The sequence below is a fragment of the Mastomys coucha genome, unplaced genomic scaffold (assembly GCF_008632895.1).
Source record: "Mastomys coucha isolate ucsf_1 unplaced genomic scaffold, UCSF_Mcou_1 pScaffold7, whole genome shotgun sequence".
NCBI classification, from domain to species: Eukaryota; Metazoa; Chordata; class Mammalia; order Rodentia; family Muridae; genus Mastomys; species Mastomys coucha.
Genome location: NW_022196913.1, coordinates 17037582 through 17060416, shown reverse-complemented (window position 1 = coordinate 17060416; position 22835 = coordinate 17037582). Strand labels below are relative to the sequence as shown.

Here is a 22835-nt window from a genome sequence, read left to right as displayed (position 1 = left end):
TCTTCCACCTTCTTCTTAGTGTTATTGTGGATGCAAAATTACAATAGAAAAATCAATACATTTGGAAAACAAGCTAAACAACTGACAGATACCTCAAAGTATTCACCAGATTTGAGTTAGAATGTATTTAAGCCATGTGCATTGAAGCTGTTAAGTACACATGTCAGTAGTAATCAACTCAAAAGTTAACCCATCATGTATATAGACATTACTATATATGACACACACATATATAAGCAAGCTAGTTCTACATAAGCAATTGGGATATATTCATAGCAATATCTGAATAGGTATTCATAATATTAAGCAATAGTTCAGCAGAATTTATGGTACTTCTTCAGGATGGAATTAAAGCTAGGCTGGGCCCTTAGTTTGCTTCATTTCTGTGTGAAAGGGTTTAATTTTTAGCTGGCTGTTAGGACATAGATGCTGATTACAGAATTGTATATGTGTAAGAGCATTTTAAAGATTATGTATGTATATGTGTAGGTGAGTTCAGTGCCTGCAGAGGCTGGAAGAGGGCATCAGACTCCCTGGAGCTAGAGTTACGGGCAGTTGTGAGCCTGTGAGTGCTGTGAGCCAGACTCAGGCACTCTGCAAAACCAGCCAGCACTCTGAACTGCCCAGCTGCCTCTTCAGCTCCAGAATGTCTGTATATTTGATTTCTGAAGTACACCATTCAACAATGGCTCCAGACAATGGTGTTTGATTTGCAGCTAGACATTTTTAAATGAGCAGAGCTCAGACAATTCATCTAGGAAGCTCTCATGCCGTAAATAATATATATGCACGTATTCTTGAAGTATTAGATGTATACTTTCAAGGTTCCAGAAGAAGTTGCTTTGCTGGAATTTTGTTGCAATTCAAAGTTGGTGTTGAGATACAGGAGGCAAACTTGCTGAAAAGTAGAATGGCGGTGAGCTGAGGAGATCTGCATTGCAGTCCACACTGCAATCCTTGAGTCCTAGCAGGCTGCAATGTGACCCTACTCTGTGTTCCAACCGCTAGTAACTAAAGTTTACCCCAGTGTTTTAATTAGAAGCCCCAATTTGCACAAATTCCATGACTAAGTCAGGGTTCCAGAACTGATATGACAAACAGCAAGAGCAGCAACAACAAAGCAGGATCTTTCTTTTCTCGTTCGTCACACAGTCAACACAGCGCTTTACATACCAGATGGATGGGATGCTGTCTCTGTACACCTGGCAGTTCTCCATGGACACTAACTAGGCGTGCTATGACTTAACTCAGTTCTTACACTCTTTACCTGGGGTAGGCCTCAGGTCACATGTATTGAGAGCTCAGTCTCTCAAGACAGCATGTCATATGGCAGGTTCCAGCAGTAGGCTGACACTGACATCTGACTGTTTGTAAACCCAGAGCTACCAGGGCTTCCTCCATAAGCTAGACCAACACTCAGGAATCAGGCACTGTCTTCACTGATATTTTAAAAACTAACATTGGGGTTTTATTCTTCGGTGGTGGCTTCACATATGCACGTAATGAAATTTTCGTTGTTTTTACCCCCTTCCCCTCTCTCATCCCCCTCCCTCTCCCAGTGAAGCTCTTCTCAACAAGCCCCCTCGTGCTTCCATGGCACATGTATATATAGCGCCTCTGGCAGGGAACAGTTGTTCAAAACAGGAGCCTGGGAGTGACCATTCATGGACAAACCATAGCAGTAGACAACATGGTATTGATACTTAGTGTTATGGTCAAAGAACACACACACATGCACACACACACACACACACACACAAACACACACACACACACACACACACACACACACACACACACACACACACAAATCCCTTTACAACCCTAGAGATTCTGAGCACAGGCTCAGTGACTCTGAAGGGATGTGCATGACCAGCGACAAGCCTTGCTAGTTTTTGCAGGCTCTGCCCTACAGCCAGCTCATGTTTTAGTGACCAGTGCACCTGATTCCTACAGATTTCACTACAGAGTAAGCTAACAGTTTACCCACAAATTACCCCAGTGCTCTCAGGCTAGAAGAATTGAATCTGAGATTATCAGAAGCATCACTGTTGGAAACAGGATACCTTCAGTTGACATTTCAGCACTTGCTGGGCATGGGGGCACATGTCATTAATCTAAGCTCTAGGGAGGCAGAGGCAAATAGATTTTTGAGTTGGAGGTCATCTTGATCTATACAGGGTCAATTTAGGGTAGCTATGGCTATACAGAGAGACCCAGCCTTAAAAAACAAAATAAAAAACAATAAACAAAAAACCCCAAACAGATGTACCAGCTCCTTAATTCCAGCTCCTTAAATATTTATTTCTCTTTTATTTTAAATGATTTATTTTATTTTTAAAATTGTGAGTGTGTGTACATGTATGTGTGTGTATGGGGGAATGGTTAAGGGTGGTGTGCTGTGTGCATGAGTGCAGTGGCTTGTGGAGTCCTGAAGAGGACAGTAGATCTCCCTGGGACTGGGATTCTGGGGGTTTGGAAGCAGTCTACCAATGCTGGGAACTGAATCTAGATCCTTTGCCAAGAGTAGTCTCACACTTAACCTCTAAACCATCTCTCTAGGACTGTCTAACTGTCTATCTCTCCTTTCCTTCTTTCTTCCTTCCTTCCCATCTTCCTTCCTTCCTTCCTTCCTTCCTTCCTTCCTTCCCTTCCTTCCTTCCTTCTTTCCTTCCCTTCCTTCCTTCCTTCCTTCCTTCCTTCCTTCCTTCCTTCCTTCCTTCCTTCTTACCTTTCTTCCTTCCTTCTTACCTTTCTTCCTTCCTACCCACCTTCCTTCCTTTTGCATCTATGTGGTATTTTCTCAATACCTAGGGTATGAGAAGATACAATCTAACAGGTTTTACATGTTCTCTGAAAACAGATGAGAAAGGAATGAGACATCATCAGTAAGTCAGAACTTCTTCTCCAGTTTATCCTTCCCTCGTTATTCTGAGTGACATTTGCTTACACAACACCCCTTGTGTAATGTAAGTGACCCAAGGCTTTCTGCTGGTGAGTGGCAATCCCACATTTGGAGTGTGTCTGGTTTGCTTTATAACAACAACATACTCATCTGGATTAGCCGAGATCTGCTGAGAACAAGCTCCTGTGTGAGCTGAGTTAACACGTCGGATGCTCAGACCAGGCCTCTGCTGAGAACAAGCTCATGTGGGAGCTGAGTTAACACATGTCGGATGCTCAGACCAGTCCCAGGCCTACCACCCAGAAATCGGGTGATGGTATTCCTGTCATTTAGGGGGGTACTCTTAAACCTTTGAGTCCTACTCAGATCTGCTCCAAAGCACACATCTCATCTTATGAGATTCTGTGGAGAAGCACACACTGAATACTTCATTAATAGAGCACACATGAAAAAAACAAACACAGGCGGTGCTGTTTTTTCCTCTCTTAACTTCCTAATAGCTGCACTGTGAGGAGTCAGACCTTGACAGTAGTTAGATCTGACATGTGCTTGGCCCCAGACATTCAGGTCTCTTGGGAAGCTGTTTGTGATTTTCTGTTGTTAATGACGTACCTTGCCTGTGGGTCTATGACTCACGACAGGGGCCAGTGCACTTGTAAGCTTATCAGGGTCGAGATTTAGCTAAGAGGCAGAGCGCTCTTCCAGCAATCCCAGGGCCCTGGGCTTAATCCCAGGATGTCAAGAAAATGAAGAAAAGCTTCTCCTGGGAACTAAGTGTTTGAGCACCTAGTTGGAGTGCTAGGTAATGTGTAACATCCTTGAAAAAGTATTTCCATACCTTTCTGGGACCTTTATCGGTGGAAGAGAGAACCTGAAATCCTTTGGAAAACTTAACATGAACTGGGTGATATCATGGTAGGAAATCGTTTTTCCTCTCATTTTTCCCTTCCCCCACCCGCTCCTCTTGCCACATCTATTTCCCTTTCCTTTGCCCCATCTCCTTCCCTTCCTTCTCTCCTCTTCCTTAATTTAATTATTTTTTTCCCCTTTTCTGGCTGTCAACCAGATTTCTAGGAGTGTCTGGACCAGATCACTGTGTTCTACTGCAAATATAATTTTTAGTGCTTTTGAGAGACCGCACATGGAGCTTAATAGCTGAAATTTCATTTGGAAAGGTGATGACTCAGCAGAAAGATGCCCCAGGTTTCTTTGTGTTTTTTTCTGAAGGCCAATTGCTCTCACAGGTCTTGGTTTCAGAGCTTTGAAAGCCAGTTGTACCTATGAGGCAAAGGGAACTTTCAAATGTCTTCTTAAAGCCCGTTCATGTTTAACATTACAAAGAATTCAAAGACAGGAGGTATATGCTTTCCACTTTTCAGGCAGCTCTTCGGGGTCACGTGTGCTATGAAAATGCATCATTAGTTGATGATGGGTCATTTCCACAGGAGTAGTGTAAGCTGCTTAGTGTTGGAGGTGTATGGCACTGAAAAGAACTTAGCAGCAGGATGCTCAAGGGGGATACTGTTGCTCCTGTGTTGGCAGAGAGGCATGTGGTTCATCTTTTAGATAGCACATCCCCTGGGCTGCTTCTCTTTCTTCTCCATGGCCTAGTACTGGCTTATGAAGAAATTGAAGTCATCTTCTCCAGAAAATGAGGTTAAAGGAACAGGCATTTTATCAGGCCCTAGAAATGCGCTTCATTCTTGTGTCATTAACCACAGATATATAAACAAACTGGGGTACAATATGGACAAATTGAATAAAACCTGGGCTTAGCTTGGGGAAATCAGATAGATAGCTACTGTAATGGAGGATGATATTACTAACTTTCTTTTAAAAATTATCAGTATACTTATTTGTGTGTGGGTGTGAATGACGCACACACAGACCAGAGGACAACTTGTTACATCTGCTCCCTCCTTCAACTTTGTGTTTCCTGGGCACTGAGCTCATGCTGTCAGGGCTGGTGGTAAGTGCCTTTACCCACTGAGCCCTCTTGCTTGTCCTCTTATTCACTTCCTTTCGCACCACTGAAGGTGGTAGTTTCTTATGTTCTCATTCCCATCAGTCATTGCTGCGGTACAGAAGATCCCATCCTTGCTGGAACTTCTGAAATATGATCCTTTCTTGTTACTTCTACAAAACTTTTCCCTAAGTATGCCTGGTGATAGCTTAGATCAGATTCACGGTCTCTGGCTTCTTCACCCTGCTCGGCCTCATGCTTGGATTTGTTCCTTTGAAAATGGGGTGTGCCTCTTTTCCTGTGACCGTCTGCCCACTGAGTGCATTTTACTGCTTCTTCCTTGTGTGCGCGAGTCTGTGGGTATGTGTGTACACACATGCACATGCACATTGTGTGGAGGCCCATGGCTGAAGTCAGATGTCTTCCTCAGTTACTCTCTGCTCCAGGTCTTCTCACTGAGCCTGGAGCTCATCAAATTCCAAGGATCTGCTGGTCTCTATCTATCTAAGTCAGGTATTACAGACACTTGCTGCTTGGCCTAGCTCTGCAATTTGGGTTCAGAGATCCTGTGGGTCTCCCTTCTCCCTGGGGTTGTTGGCCACTGGCCCATGAGGACAAAGGGAACAGAATGGATAAAAAGGGTTTGGGGTTTTGTATGGCCTGGGAGTATGACAAAGATAACATACTGGAATCAGCTTCAGGGAGACTGATCAACTTTACTGGGGGTGAATCAAGGGTTATATAGTTTGGAGGAAGGAGATATGAGTATCCAGGGTGGGCAGAAGTCATTGGCTGACAGCTAAGATACTGAGATACCTCATCCTCGGGGGGGGGGGGGGACATTCCAGGGATCTCAGTTACTGCTGAACACGTTCTTATCAACCTAAATTTAGAGCATTCTTGTGGTTTCATCAAGGCCTTGCTTCCAATGCCTCCCCCACAATGGGTAATGTCTTAAAGTGAATGGAAGTGGAAAGAAGAGTTTTCATGTATGAATACATCTTGTCTGCAACAGAAAACTTTTGTTACTGAGTGGATCAAGTCAAACAGCTTTTTGCTATCTGCTGACATACATTTGTCAAAGTGAGACCAGACAAGACTATATCAGAATAATCATGCTAGTGGCCAGATACTTTCAAAGGCATATATTCTAAGATAGCCACCTAGATGTTCTGACTTTTATCCTGATGGGCAAATGATAAATACAAAAGCTTAAACTCAGGTACATGCAGATCTTTAACTCAATGGTTTTTTTTAAGTATATTTATTTCTCTCCTATGTTGTTGTGAATGATATTTTGTTCCAAGTTCCATTTGTATTGCTAGTATAATAGTTGAGTTTTGTGGTTCTGGGGAGATGGCTCAGCCGTTAAACTAAGAGAGCGTGCTGCTCTTCTGGAGGGGACCAGAGTTCAGCGTCTAACACCCATGTTAGACAGCTCACAATTGCCTGGAACTCCTTCTGTGGGAGATTTGGCATTATTTTCTGGCCTCTAAAGCAGTTGTCTTGTGGGTCTTGACCCCTCTTATGTCACATATCAGATATCGTGAATATCAGACATTTACATTATAATTTGTAACAGCAAAATCATAGTTATAAAGTAAGAACAAAATAATTTTTGTGGTTGGGGATCACTTCATGAGAAACTATATTAAAGGGTCGAAACGTTAGGAAGGTTGAGAACCATCACTGACCTAAGGGTACCTGCACACATGCAGTGCACATAGATCTATACATAAACATGTATAGAAAGTTGAATTTTGTGTATTGATCTTGGCTTTCTTTGTTAGGAAAAGTAGATTTGTGGGGGTGTTAACTGACAGTGTGTAAATTCAGTTCCATTTCTTTTCTGATATCTTTATCTTTTATTTCCTTTTCTTCTTTCTTTCTTCATTTAACTGTACTTTTCATGGCATACTTTCTTATTTATAAACCTATTTGTCTCTGAATAGGTATTGATAAGCTTTTCCAGATTTCTCAAGGTCGAGACTTTCATGTACATATGTTTTATAAATATCTTTTTATGCATACATCTCTGTGTGACTTTCAGACTGTGGGATATGTCCTGTTGGGGGTGCAGAGTTAGATCATGCCTTTTAAAATCCTATTTGAAAGTAAAAACTCCTCTGCATTTTGGTTAGAGTTTTTAGACTGTGCACATCTAATGTACACATTTATACTTTTGTTAACATTGGCCATTTGCCTTGTTTTATTTTAAAAAATTTAATTTTTTATGCATGTGTTTATATATGTGCACATACATGCATGTGTATGTGTGCGTGAGAATATAGTGCCTGTAAAGTCCTGGAGAGGGTGTTGGGTTCTCTGGAGCTAGAGTTGCAGGCAGACATGAGCTGCCTGATCTGGGTGCTGGGAACCAAACTCAGGCTCTCTAGTAGAACAGCAAGTACTCTTAACCACTGAGACATTCCCTAGCCCTCCGATGCAATTTTTAAATGGCTGGTACATGCATTGTACTTTACCCAGCCTATGTGACCTTCTGACTCCTCCCTCTCCCCTTCCTCCTGTTCTCTCTCCCTTCCTACCCTCTCTTTGATCTTTCCCTCCCTCTTCTTCTCCATCCTCTAGTTCTTCACTGACTCCCTTTTTTAATCATTTCTCTATACAGAGCATGAAATAGTGGGCCATAGCTCTGTGAGATCACATCATGGATGGTTACGGGTGTATATATTTAAGTACATTTACAAATGGTGTCCTCCCAAAGCAAATCTCCCCCAGCTTTACCCTCTCTCTTTTAATGCTGGGGACAAACCACCCATGTGAAGCAGGTGTTGTCCCACTGTAGTATATACACCAGCCTTGTTTCCCATTGTTAAAGCTCTATTTGTAAGAAAATAATAGCTGCTTCCAAGTGCTTTCTCACTAAGCCCAAGTCAGAGATTAATTTTCCTGATCACTTTATCACTGCACTGTATATTAGATTTTCCTTTTTTTTTTTTTTGCCTATGCCAAAATTTTGAGTTAGAGCTGTACATTTTAGAAAATATAGCAGTTTTAAATTCAGGTACCTTCTGCTAAAAGCTATTCTGGCTAGACTTTTTATATGCCGTTTTTCATTGTTGAGTGAATTTCCTGGATTAAGTCTTTAATTTGTGGATATTAATGTCTCCAATCAAAGTTTGAGAGGTTCTTTTTATTCTAAGAAGATTTTCCTAGGTGAGACTTTGTCACAGCCTAGCTGGTGCCATATTCTTGACAAACCTCCTTATCTGCTGAGTAGGAGGTAATGTGTGTCTGTGTGTGTCTGTATGTGTCAGTATGTGTGTGTGTGTGTGTGTGTGTGTGTGTGTGTGTATGTTTACATGTGTGGACAGGGTACAAAAGGCTGGGATAGGGGATACTAGGAAGGAACAATACAGATGACTCAGTTCAGAAGCTATCTAAGCCATGGATGTGTCTCACATTTTTGTATGTAGTAAGTATATTCTTATGACTCTGAAAGTGTTGGGAGTTTATTTTTGTTTTATTTATTTATTTATTTATTTATTGTCATTTTTACTCAGCTTTCTATTTTAAGTGGTGGTTATACTAGCCTTCTCCATCAGCCATAAAAAGGAACTCCCCATAAATCTTTCTTTAATGAATCCTCAACAGACCTTTAAAAATATGCATGACTGCACATATATTCACATATATAAATATATATAGTATATCTCTATATACAGTATATATATACACATGTATAAATATGTATGCAAAATGCATATATAAATTGTGAGTAATATTCATCATGTATCTATCCCCTAGAGTTATCTTCCTAAAATATCCCTTTCTAAAAAAGATTTATTTTGTGTGTATGAATGTTTGCTTGCACATATATATATATATATATGTGTCATGTGGGTGCCCTTGAAAGTCAGAAAAGGATGTCAGATCCCTTGGAATTGGAGCTACTGATGGTTGTGAGACACTATATAGGTGCTGGGAACCGAACCTAGGTCCTCTGTAGGAACAAGTGCTCCTAAACCCTGAGCCACCTTTGGTTTCTTCATGTCACCCACTGACCCTTTTAAGCCAAATTATTTGCTAGATGAGGTGAAATATTTGGTTCACCAAACTACACTTTAGTTTATTAGATTCAACTTCAGGTTTCTAGTCTATACAACCTAATAGGACCCCAGAGTGGTCCAGATCTCGCAACATTAGTCAAAAAAAAAATCAAGTTTCCAGGTGTAGCTTCAATATTAATTCTGTATAGCAGGTCTTGTTTGCCCTGCAATTACACTCTATCTCTTCCATCGAGATTCATCAACCAGAAAATGTCCTTTCTATAACTATCATGAACCTCATCTGCAGACAGCAAGGGGAAGGACCGTGGGTATGCAGCCCCACAGAATGGCTGACCACATGTGGCTGTTTCCATGCTGCCTCTCTTGGTCCCATCGGTCCTTTCTCAGAGGGCTTGTTCCAACTCACAAGCTTCTAAACTCCCTCTGATATCACAATCATAGAGTTGAGCCAGTGCACCTATGAATGGGCTCTGTCTAAATCTCCTCACAAAATCCCCGTGAGACATCATCGCCAATCCAAAATTTCCTCAGGCTACCATCAAGCTTGTTTGTGATTCGTGGTGGTTGGGATGATTATCAGGCAGCGCTGAGGTCTCTCTGATCCTAATATTCAACACCTTCAGCACCCTGTGGTGTTTTGCTTTTCCTATCTCTATATTACTATGACAAGGCCAGATGCTTGCTACATATGCAGTCATTAAAAACCTAGCTTTTGGGCAGCATGTGAAAGTTGCCTTGTCATCAATTAAGCTGTTTGAACAATAGCAGTGGATCCAGCATGTTCATTCATTATTGTGCCCGTTCTGTGTATTTACTTGTTTTTATGTCTTTACTCAGACCGTTCTAAATTCTGAGATTCGAATGCCATAAAGAAAACTGTAAAAACCCTAATATCTATCTACCTGTCTGTCTGTCTGTCCGTCCATCCGTCCGTCCACCCGCCCGCCCACCTGCCTGCCTGTCTGCCTGCCTGCCTGCCTATTTTGTCTATCTATCTATCTATCTATCTATCTATCTATCTATCTATCTATCTATCTATCTACCTATCTACCTACCTATCTGTATGTATGTACATGTGTGCATATATGTGGGTGTTTCTCATGGCATGGGTGTGGAGGTCAGAGAACAGCTTTTGAGAATCAGTTCTATCCTTCTATCTTATGGGTCAGGTGGATTGAACTCAGGCCATTGGGCTTGCTGCGAAGAGCCTTTACCCGCTGAGCCATCTCACAGACCCTATAACTTTTTAGTAATAGTTTTTATTCACCCTGAACCCCTTCTCAGAACATTATTCTAATATGCAAGCAAATGACTGGGAATTATGGGTTTTAAATGAAGCAAGTATGTGGGTCATACCAGAAGTCTGAATGGTTAGTATATAGCCCTCCTGTTTGAGATCATAAATAACAGGGCGGAGATGGAGAGATAGCTTATTGGCTAAGAGTGCATACTATATAGAACGTGAGTGTAGTTTCCAGTGTGTAGGTGGAATGGGTCACAACTGCTCATAATTCTACCTCCAGGGGAATCTATCTGGAGCTACCTTCTGGCTTCTAAGGGCAACTGGACACATGTAAAATATGTTCACACAGATATACACATAACTAAAATCCATTTTAAAATTAATATCACTTCACATTTAATAGGGTAGAAGTCAACTTGCTTGCAGTGGACTAGCCTTGGCATTGTGAAAAACAAGGAGCTCCATGGGGTGCCTGGGTGTTCACAAATGCAACTTTGATAATTTTAAGAGACCTGATGTATAACTCTTTTTGTTTTGTAGGACAGGGTATTATGTAGCTCAGGTTTACTTTGAACTCATTAAGTAGCTGAGGATAACCTTGGATTTCCAATCTTTTGCCTCCACTACCCCAGTGCTGGTATTATAGGATTGTACTACCTACCACACTTGGTTTTTGGTACCAATTGAACACAGTGAACCCAGAACTCTGTGCATGTTAGGCAAGGACTCCCCTAACTGAGCCACATCCACATCTCCTGTGTATTACTCCTCTTCAGTAGGAACAGACTCTTCTCTGGTGTGTGGGTGTGTATGTGTGTGTGTGTTGCTCTTTTGTGGATGCTGGTCAGTTATGACTCCCATTCAAGATGCACATGAACAGATACACTGTGTGATATTTAAGAGAGAGGGGCATGTGGGAAGGAATGTGACCCTGGCACAAGGTTTCTTATAGTTTCACACGGGCACAGTTGGTCTTTAATATTTTGAAAAATAGTTTTAAAAGGTAGTTTGCACTGCCTATAGTACTATTAGATTTGAAAGATGTCATGTTATGGATACCAACATGATTCTGTAGCACCATGAGGTCCTTGGGTATTGTGTTATAAACATAGATATTGAGGATTGAAAACCCTTTGAACCACCACTAATTCATGAGAGATTTTCATAATTAAGTGCTAAATTGGCACAGCTGTGTCCTTTGAGGTGCTAATGTCCTGCTAATCATCCCTCATTTAAACCTGCTAATGCCTCTCTCCTACCTAGACCCTGCTGTGGTCCAGCATGCCAAGTTCAATGCCTCCAGCTTCTCTGAACAATTTGAATGCCCAGGGATACCCAGGTGTACCAGCTTCATTAATTAGCAAACATTTACCCTTGGCTTTCGTAGAGGTGACATGCAGAATTCATTGACAGAGGAACAGTCATTATTGTGCCAAGGTGCTCATATTAAGTTCTGTGGAGGAGACGGGTGGAGGGGAAAGAACAGGCCAAAATGGGGTGGAGGATGTGGCTCAGTGGGCAAAGTCTTTGATGTGCAAGTGTGAAGGCCTGAGTTCTGGTTCCTAGCCCCCAAGTTAACATCAAGGTGCTGTGGCATGTGTGTATAATCCTAACGTAAGGGTCTGAGGTAGGATCATAGAGCTCATGGGCTGGCAGGCTAGCCTGTGGGCTTCAGGTTTAAGGAGAGATCCTGTCTCAAAAATGATATGGAAAGTGATGGAGAAAGACATCTAAAAGACATCAGCATGCACATTAACATATACAATTACCCACACATTTTTGTTTTTAAATAGACTTAAAAAAAAAACAAACGGAATGGTGAACATCCATGGAGAAGTGAAAAGCTTGAAATAGTATTTCCAGATTAACAATATTATGACTGAGGTTTTGAAGCCATGTAAAGAGGAAAACATGAAGTGAGTTTTTCATGTGTTCTGGCTAGTATTTCCTTCCCACAATGTGTACCAAAGGTCATGAGTCCAGAGTTATATTGTCACCCAGGGAACATATAAACATCAGAACAATGGTTTTTGCCGGCTGGTGGGCGAAATCTTGCCAGGTCTCTGTCCAGTCAGTACATTAGCAGCAACAACTCCCCTGCACCACTTTGATGCCCCTGTAAGGCAGGGAGGAGCTGGTCTCCCAGTGGTCATGGTGCTTTGCCAGAACCACCTCAGCAGATGGCTGTCCAAGCACAATGTACTTGCCTCAGCCATAGGCCATCTGCTCTGTCTTAAAGCTTGCTGTGGGTATCTTTCTATGTCTCGGCCAACCAGCAGCTTCTCTCTTAATTTGTACTTCTAAGATTCTGAGCCTTCATGAGAATGTAGATTTTTCTTAAGTTGGAGAGATAAAATTATATTTTATTGGCATTTCTTTTCAGCTTAGAAGACAGTTTTTAAATACTCGAGTCTTAGCGATTCTCTGGAGTAGGAGAGTTCTTTCAGTCCATAGATAGGAAGCCCAAGAATTTTGCCCTATGTCTTTTGCCTGATCACCCATCAGAACTGGATTCCGAGTCTCTTCTTTTCTCTTTGCCATCAAGCTATCAAGATTGAAAACAGCATCCATTTTAAAAATACATTTTTGAGTTGCCTCCATGTTTCCCTGAAGGTTGCTTGAGGCACACTGGAAGTAGATTTAAAATTTTAACCAACTTGTTTGCCTTCTTGACAGGAACCTAGGATTCCTAACAGAAAACCAAAATGAGACAGACCCACAGCTAAAACTAAAACTCTCTCCATCTCTATATCCATGTGTTTAACTTTCTGGAAACAGTTGAAGTTAACATACGCAGAACTATAAATAAACAAGAAAATGCAACACATACTTCTATAAAGACAAGAGCCAAATCCCCACATCCCAAGTTGGAGGCAAACTATGAATCCAGCCACAGGAATATAAATGTTTATCTTGTACAAAAGAAAAACCCTGTGTCAATGAATATTTTATATCAATTCATTTTTCTGTTTGCCTAACTCTGTATTAATTTGAAGCAACTGTTACTTCTGTCTTTTTAATATCTTTGTCATTGTCAGGCAGCGTGGTATGTTAGAAATGAATATTTGAGAGCTGGAGAAACCTGGGCTCTAAAATGGACTTTAAACATTTTTATAACTCTGTGGCTTCAGAAAAGTTGCTAAACTTCTCATTTGTTTTATCAAAACCATTGTTCTAGAGACTTTGGTCATGTGACACCGGCAGTGTAGACAAAGTTCCAAGTGTCATGTGACTGAGTATGCTCCATGAGGAACAGATATTGTTCTGTTAGCTCAAAGTGTGTTAAAGTGTGTGTGTGTGTGTGTGTGTGTGTGTGTGTGTGTGTGTGTGTGTAGGGGGGATTGTGGGAATGGCGAGATAGCTGTCATCTGCTAAGGTGGGGCTGGGGAGATAGCTGTCATCTGCTAAGGGACTTTAAGTGCTTGCTGTAGAGCACCTGCGTTCTATCACCTTGAACTCAAGTAAAAATTAGGCAGGCATGGTAGTGCACACTTGTAATCCCAGTGCTAGGGAGGCAGAGACAGGAGGATTCCTGGGGACCACTGTTAGCTAGCTTAGACTACTTGAGAACTGCTGGCCTAAGAGAGGCCCTGTCTCAATGAAGAAAAGGTATATGGGGCTGAAGCGATAGTTTAGCAGTTAAGAGCACTGGCTGTTTTTGCAGAGGACCTGGGCTTAGTTCCCAGCATCCATGTTGCAGCTCACAGCCATCCTTACTTCCAGTTCTAAGAGATCAAATGTCCTTTTCTGACCTCTGAGGGCTTTCTACCACTGAGCTAAATCCCTAACCACGAATTCAACTTTCTGTGTTAAAACATTAAGAACCATTAAAAACGATCAAAAAGATAAAAAATAATCAATAGTGCCAGTGTGAAACCCTAGGTGAAGCTACCTTAAACCGGTTGCATCACTTATTTTTTAGATGTGCATTGATTAGAATAAAGTGATTTTATTTAAAAATAACTTTTAGAAAGTGGACAGCACGTGAGCAGTGACACTTTGTTGACCTCTGATCCTGTACATGCATACTCCTGCACCAGCACGCACACAAGCACATGCCCACATACACTCACAGACACACAATAAGGCATTAGCAATGAACAGTAAGCACAGCGCATCCTACATAGGAAGAAGATGGTGAGAAGTGACTGGTGGGAAGGGAAGGGAAGCCTTAGACATTCTCCTGACTGCATGCACGAGGATGCCCTCCTAATGGCTCTTCCTCTCTCTCCTCACATAGAATGTCCCTCCGGACCTGTCTATCTGCACCTTTGTGCTGGAGCAGTCCCTGTCAGTACGGGCCTTGCAGGAGATGCTGGCCAACACAGTGGAAAAGTCAGAAGGGGTGAGTACCCATTTTTTGTTGTAGACATGTGGTTTGTTTTGTTTGTTTGTTTTTGTTGTTGTTGTTGTTTTTTTCACTGAACTTAGATGTGTGTAAATCTTTGTTTGCCTGGGTATTGTGTTTTTTTTTTTTTTAAGTCAGTGGCTTCTTCATGTAGGTTTCTTATGATTATCTAGCTATCTAGCTTAGGACATCTTAAAGACCTATAAAAAGTAATCCAACCTCCTCCTGCTTCATGCTTATGTGTGTGGTTTGTGAGTATTTGTGTGTCTCCTTCCATGTGCCCATATCAGAGTCTGACTTTGTGCCTGGTTGTTTGTCATTGAGCTCTGTGTCAGCTTCAAATGTCCTTCCCCAAATAACACTCCTAAGCATCTTTGTAACTAATACAATTTCATGGCATCATTCTGTATTTTAAATAATGAAATTACAGCAGTAGCTTCAGCAAGTTGTAATTTGTAATTTTGGAAACAGCAAAACCATCTTCTGAAAATTAAAATTCCCATTTTATCTCCTAATGGTGATATTTTTCTTGAAAGCCTATTAGATTATTTTTTTCAGAAGATACAAGATTATTGACTTTTGGAGTATTCCATGTTCTTAATCAGTTCATTAAAGTTTTCATATAATCAGGAGAATAAATGACCACCCCACACCTTTCCATTTACCAAGTTGTTTCCCAGTCTAAAAAACTGCCAGAATTTCAACTGGCACTTTCTTTTGCCATTATTGACTATATGTTGTTATTGTTGAGCCTTTTGTTTTTCAGTTTGTATAAATAAAGAGATTAAAAAAAATTGTCATAAGTTTCACATGATGACTGATCAGCTATGCTACATTATTAACTTTTTTAGCCTTAGAATTTCAAACGCACCTTAAAACTTTCTTATTTTTCATCAATTCTAAATTAAATTTTCACATATGAAATATATGTGTGGCCAATCTTGACAAACCATTTATGGCTATTGTCCAGAAAGTTTTATATTTGTCTGCAATTCTTTGGAAATAAAATAGAAAACAAAAAGTCTACCAAGTATGAATCTGTTTCTTGGTTTCCCTTTTAGGCCCAAGTTGGAGTGTGAGTGTTAGCATGGCCATCCTGTACCCATCTCACAGTTTTTCGGTTTTACATAACAAATTTAGTTGATTTAAAAATTAAATCTCAAGAAATTCTGTGAGGGAGTATGCTTACACACTGTTGGTAGAAGTGAACGTTACTGTAATGATTGGGGGAGACAATTTAAAGATGCCCCAGAAATGTGAAGTAGAACTGTCACATGGTCTAGCAATTCCACTATAAGGCATAAATCCCAAGAAAATAAAATGAGCATGTTGAAGAGAAAAAAGTTTTAACATAATGTACTAATTTTGGGAAAGAATAGTGATTTTATTCACCATTATATGGAAAACTGTTTTACTAGCCTACAGACATGTTACATGCTTTATATTATTTAAAAGTCACTTTGGTGACTACAAAGTACAAATTTCCCATATTAACAGGTATGAAGTTTTTAGAATTTATCTTTCCTTTTTCAAGGTTTTCCATTCTCTTGCAATGGAGTTAATTTATGAAAAGGTGCAATTTCTGTTAAAACTGGTTTCTTTCTGGAACATCCTCTTGTGGCTTTTAAATATCATAGAGGCATACCAATTCTGAAATTTGAATCTGTCTTTACAAACAAAACTCTAAACAGCTGTTTGCATTTGCGATTATTGTTTTCCCATTGTTGTGGATTCTGTCTTACCTTAGGTGCCCAAATTAAATTTTTATATTGCAAAGCTGCTTTTTCTAAACTTAACTTTTGCACAAGCTGAATCCATGAGGTCGAACTAGGCAAGCTCTGAATGTCCCATGCCCAGAGGAAACAATTTAAAATAGCATTTAGGGAGTTGTGTTTTTAAGCTTTTATTGTTAGAATTCTACATACACACACACACACACACACACACACACACACACACATACACACACACACTACCACAATGCTTTCACTCACTCAAATTTAGTTTTGAATTGATCTCTAACTTGGACATTTCTACCACCAATAAAGTAGACATCCATGTGAGGAGTTGGATCAGTATCTTTCAAAGCCCCACGTGGTTGCCACAAGCATTAACTAGGGTGTAGAGTGTGGTAGGACTCTCCTATAGCATCATTTCTCAACCTATGGGTTGCTACCCCTTTGGGAATCAAATGATGCTTTCACAGAGGGGACCTAAAGGCCATCAGAAAACACAGATTCATTTTAATTCACAACAGTCATAAAAAATACAGTTACGAAGTAGCAATGAAAGTAATTTTATGGTTGAGGTAACCAGCATAAGGAACTGTAGGAAGGTTGAGAACCATTGTTCTATACAGGATGTTGGGGGTGATGTGAACAGGTTGGGGCATATCATAATGGATCTTGAGGAGGTCTAGGTTAGGAAGCCTTCTTGGATGGTGACCATTTCCCAACAGAGAAATAGTGGTTTCCCCTTTTTCGGCATGTATATATAGATCATCAGCTCAGGGCTAGGTGAGAGCTGCTGTCCTGATAGGAAACGAGTCTCTTGGACTCAGCAGATATACATATCCTCTCTCCCCAGTCATATGATACCTCTCTAAACCAAAAGCATTCTGGATTATTTCATCCACAGTGATAAGAGAATCCATTGTTCAATAAAACAGAGATAGAGTTCTGAGATACATGTAACATTTCATTGAATTTCATTAGTGTTTGCTATTCAGAGAATCACAACAGTGAAGGGTAACAAGCAGCTGCCCGCAGATGCCCAAAGATGCTGAGGACCTAGAAAGCCCAGCGAGGCTGCAGGAGGATGCATCTGTTGTGCTGTGTCCACTGTGTCTTGCTCCAGTTTTTAGGGTTTTTTTTTATTTTTTTTTCTGATATCACATCTTTCCTTCTGCAAGTCCTGGATTTTCCGTGGCTCTTAGTTCTTGTCTGCCCCTGAACCCACCAGAATGGATGCTTCTTCCAAGGTCAGCTTCTCGGTGTTGCTCTAACATAGCGTTCAGAGGCAGGGCTTGAGGGGCCCAGCACTGTCATATCTTAGCTCTGTCTTCTCCTCAGAGGGAAGATGTGTCTTCACTCCCAAGTTTGAGTAATGAGCAAATGATGTTGGTATAGAAGAGTTAGCACTCACTGCAAAGTGGCTTTTAAGGATCATACCTATACTCCTAGCACCCAGAAGGCTGAGGCAGAAGGAATGCCATGAGTTTGAGCCCAGCCTGGGGCTACATAGTAAATTTCAAGAAAATCTGTGCTACAATGTGATATTCTGTTTCTAAATAAACAGAGGATTAATCTTTTCTTAATTCTCCTGCATGAGCAACCCACATGGTTTCACTGGAACTCCTTCCTGCCTTTATGGAATCTTGGCTGATCCCACACCCTAGGTCTGCCACACTGAGTTGAGCAGCTTAATGATGTCATCGTATTAAAACACAGTGATAGCACTTGCTATTCTAGTTTCAAGAAGTTTAACCCTGAGAGCTAAGGAGGTGAGGAGGACATAACATCTGTCCCAACACTGGGAGTAACTAGGGACCAGTGGGACCCAGGTAACTGGGTCCAGTGGGACCCAGGTAGGCAGGAACTCCGCCAGCCCAGTGGCACTGGTTCCTTCCAGTCTGTCTGGGCTGGTGCTCTGAGCAGACCTTGGGTGCAAAGTTTATAGCCAGTCCCACAACACCGAGAGGAAGTTCCACTCCCAGGCATTCTAACAGGCTCAGGATCACAGGATCCCAGGATCCCAGGATCACAGAAACAGCTTGACTCTGAGAGTTCTGACACAACCAGGATCACAGGTAGGACAGGTACCAGTCAGATTTAGCCCGGGCAGGTAGCACTAGAGATAACCAGATAGTGCGGGGCAAGCGTAAGAATATAAGCAACGGAAACCAAGGTTACTTGACATCATCAGAACCCAATTCTCCCACCATAGCAAGTCCTGGACACACCATCACACCAGAAAAGCAAGAATCAGATCTAAAATCACTTCTCATGATGATGATACAGGATTTTAAGAAGGACATAAATAACTCCCTCAAAGAAGTACAGGAGAACACAGGTAAACAGCTAGAAGCCCTTAAAGAGGAAACACAAAAATTCCTTAAAGAACTACAGGAAAACACAAACAGATGAACAAATGAACAAAACCATCTAGGATCTAAAAATGGAATAGAAACAATAAAGAAATCACAAAGGGAGACAACCCTGGAGTTAGAAAACTTAGGAAAGAACTCAGGAGTTATTGATGCAAGCATCACTAACAGAATACAAGAGATAGAAGAGAGAATCTCAGGGGTAGAAGACACCATAGAAAATATTGACACAACAGTCAAAGAAAATGAAAAAAGCAAAAAGATCCTAACCCCAAACATCCAGGAAATCTAGGACACAATGAGAAGACCAAACCTAAGGATAATAGGTATAGAAGAGAGTGAAGATTCCCAACTTAAAGGGCCAATGAATATCTTCAACAAAATTATAGAAGAAAACTTCCCTAACCTAAAGAAAGAGATGCCCATGAACATACAAGAAGCTTACAGAACTCCAAATATACTGGACTAGAAAAGAAATTCCTCCAGTCACATAATAATCAAAACATCAAATGCATTAAACAAAGAAAGAATTTTAAAAGCAGTAAGGGAAAAAGGTCAAGTAACATATAAAGACAGGCCTATCAGAATTACACCAGACTTCTCACCAGAGTCTATGAAAGCTAGAAGATCCTGGGCAGATGTTATACAAAACCTAAGAGAACACAAATGCCAGCCCAGGCTACTATACCCAACAAAACTCTTAATTACCATAGATGGAGAAAATAAGATATTCCACGACAAAATGAAATTTATACAATATCTTACCACAAATCCAGCCCTACAAAAGATAGTAGATGGAAAACACCAACATAAGGAGCAAAACTTCACTCTAGAAGAAGCAAGAAAGTAATCTTTCAACAAACCCACACAAACCTAATTCTACCTCTAACAACAAAAATAACAGGAAGTAACAATTACTTTTTCTTAATGTCTTAATATGAAAAATAATATTACCAACATATCCTAATCAATTGAAATCCAAAAATATGAGGAATTAGAAATTTGTTGGCTGTCATCCAGTGGTGTCTCTAATTTGGTAATTGGAGAAATAGGTCCAACATTGTACAATACATATTCACTTTCTGCTTGTTTGTACATGACAGTGTCTTGCTGGGTTCCACATAATGATCTTGAAATCAGGCTTCTCCTATCTCAGCCTCTCTACTAGTAGGATTGTTTATTTGATGTTTTTACACTATACTATGGTTTTCAGAACAACTTACTTATATTTCAAAAGTACTTATATACCCAAAAGAAACATAGACAATTAACTTGGGAGGTGGCTTGTAAGAGAACAAGAAAGAGTGAGACTGAATGCTTTGCTTGATGTTTGTAACTATTGTATCAAGTTTGAAGAAGAGGACTTTATAAGTTACTCTTTCCCTGAGATGAATGCTTTTCAAAATCATCACGGCCAATGAACCAGATTCTTACCCTCACCTAATATCTGTGCCACCCTCCAAGCAGAACCATTGTTCACTGAAACAGTTGGTGAATGACTTCATGAATAGACCATCTTAATACACACACCATTTCTTAAATGAATGTAACCTGTTCTCTGTGGGCTGAGAATGATGACAATCACTCGTCAAATAGCTTTGACCATAGCAGGAAATCTGTATCCAAAAATCGTGCCTACAATTCATTCCTTGGTGCAGCAGAACTGTCAATTCTCAGCTTAGCTACAATGGAGGTAAAATCCTTTGGTGATGTGAGGGTCATTGAAGTACAGCCTTATTACAATGAAATCCAATGTCTATAAATTGTTCTTTATTTTGGACTTGTACCACAGTAGGAGCCAAGATTTTAAGCTCTACTAAAAACAGAACAAAGAAAGAAAAAGACTGTATCTATTTATGTTCATTTAAAAAAATACTAGTAGTGATGTATTATTTTAAAATATACAGTTAATATTTTTGGAGTTATTTCAAATTTAAAAAAATAAAGGAGAAGTTAAAACAAAAAAGAAGTTAAAAGAAGTTTAACCCTTTGTTTAACTTTTGCTCTTGCTGTTGATTTTATCTTGGTTAACTTACCAAAAATATTTGACATACACTTCTTTTTATGTGACTTTGTTTTTAAACACATAGTTGAATTCTGCTTCCATGGGCACACCTGCCAAGTGTGCAGTGATGGGGGCTGGGGTGGAAGTGCTTGCTCAGGAGATTTATTGGCACTTCTTTCTAACATAATGTTTGCAGTACTGATCATTTGTTATGAAGGCTTCTTTTTTGTTTAATGTCATAACTGCAACACACAACTTGTATGACCTATTTTGGAGCATGCATTTTTTAAAAAAGAAACACTTTTCATTCCCTGTCCTTTCTGTCTCTTGGTAATGGTAGTCTTTGGTTCTGGAAGACTGTAAGCCTTGCCCCTTTTGGCCTTGGCTAATGAGTATTTGACTGCTATTTGGATATTCCAAGGTATGTAGTGCTTTCTCTGAGCCTTAAATGTAGGTGAAAGTTGAAGAAGTAAGAGCCAGAAGCCTAGGATGTCTGCTGCTAGATAGTGGCCCCAAGACATGAGAGAGACATTACACCCACAAAATCATAAGCATATGGTTGAACAAACCAACATAATGACAATACCAGTTGGCATGACAAGCTGAGCAGGGGATAGCCAGCAAGGTTCTATTCCTCGATGAAGAGCTTCAGGAGATCAGTGGCTACTGAGAGAGGGACCAGGAGATCAGTGGCTACTGAGAGAGGGACCAGGAGATCAGTGGCTACTGAGAGAGGGACCAGTTCCCATATAGGTTGTCCAATCCCAAGTGGTCTGCCCTGCATTCATTACCAACAATGGTAAATTAATTAAGTAGGTTGTATGTACACTTGTACATATTTATATATGCATGTAACAATAGTAATTGAGGAAGAAGTTGTCATGAATTGGGAAGAAGGGGGACATGGTAGAAGCTGGGGAAGTAGAGCAGATGTAGTATTCATGAAGTTCTCAACAAAAATTAAAATTAGACCATTAAAAAATTACTGTAGCATAATCTAGGAAGTTGTAATTAGAATTAGCTAGAGCTTGCCCATGTAGCCTGTTCTCAGACAGGGAAGAATGTTGGTGTTTCTGTCACTTATTCAGTTTAACTCCTGGTAGGCCTACCTTGCTGTGGATCTTAATGGTTTACTATAGATTATGAATGATGCTTTTTTTTAAGGATATATATTATAGCTTTTATTTTAAAAATGTATTTATTTTTTTACATTCCATATTTTATTCCCCCCTCTCCGCCCCATCCACTGTGCTACTGCTCTACATCCCATACCTCCTCCCCACTCCCCTGTCTTCATGTGGATGTCCCCACCCCCCACGTCACCTGACCTCCAAACTCCTGGGGGCCCCAGTCTCTTGAGGGTTAGGTTCATCATCTCTGAATGAACACAGACCTGGCAGTCTTTGCTGTATGTGTGTTGGGGGCCTCATATCAGCTGCTGTATGCTGCCTGTTTGGTGGTCCAGTGTTTGAGAGATCTCAGGGGTCCAGATTAATTGAGACTGCTGGTCCTCCTACAGGATCGCCCTCCTCCTCAGCTTCTTTCAGTCTTTCCCTAATTCAACAATGGGGGTCAGCTGATTCTGTCCATTGGTTGGGTGCAAATATCTGCTTCTGACACTTTCAGCTGCTTGTTGGGTCTTCCGGAGTGCAGTCATGCTAGGTCCCTTTTTGTGAGCGCTCCATAGCCTCAGTAATAGTGTCAGGCCTTGGGACCTCCCCTTAAGCTGGATCCCTCATTGGGCCTGTTGCTGGACCTTCTTTTCCTCTGGCTTCTCTCCATTTACATCCCTGTAATTCTTTTAGACAGGAACAATTATGGGTCAGAGTTGTGACTGTGGGATACCCCCCTCCCTCATTTGATGCCCTGTCTTTCTTCTGGAGGTGGGTTCTAAATGTTCCCTCTCCCCCACTGTAGGGCATTTTGTCTAAGGTCCCTCCCCTTAAGTCCTGATCGTCTCTCACCTTCCAGGCCTCTGGTGCATTCTGGAGGGTCCCCCCAACCTCATTACCTCCCAAGGTTGCTTGTTTCTATTCTTTCTGCTGGCCTTCAGGGCTTCAGTCCTTTTCCTTCACCCAATACCAGATCAGGTTCCCCTCTCCACCACCAGTCCCCCTCCTCAGTCCACTCTCTTTCTCAGTTCCTTCCCTCCCTCCCCATGCCTCAGTCCCACTTGGGAGGGAGAAGAAAGCAATCACTTTAAAAGATACTTTTAAAGTAAATAAAATTTAGGAT

At 40.9% G+C, this 22835-nt stretch overlaps 1 protein-coding gene across 7 annotated transcripts in view; it reads left to right on the top strand.

The window, feature by feature from the left end:
* Window positions 1–22835, top strand: part of Ryr2 (ryanodine receptor 2) — a 600588-nt gene that overhangs the window by 192662 nt on the left and 385091 nt on the right. For all 7 annotated transcript variants that reach the window (XM_031357976.1, XM_031357968.1, XM_031357974.1 and 4 more), the window contains exon 3: window positions 14383–14487. In XM_031357976.1, coding sequence (XP_031213836.1) covers window positions 14383–14487 — 105 coding nt within the window. The remainder of the gene's footprint in view (window positions 1–14382; window positions 14488–22835) is intronic.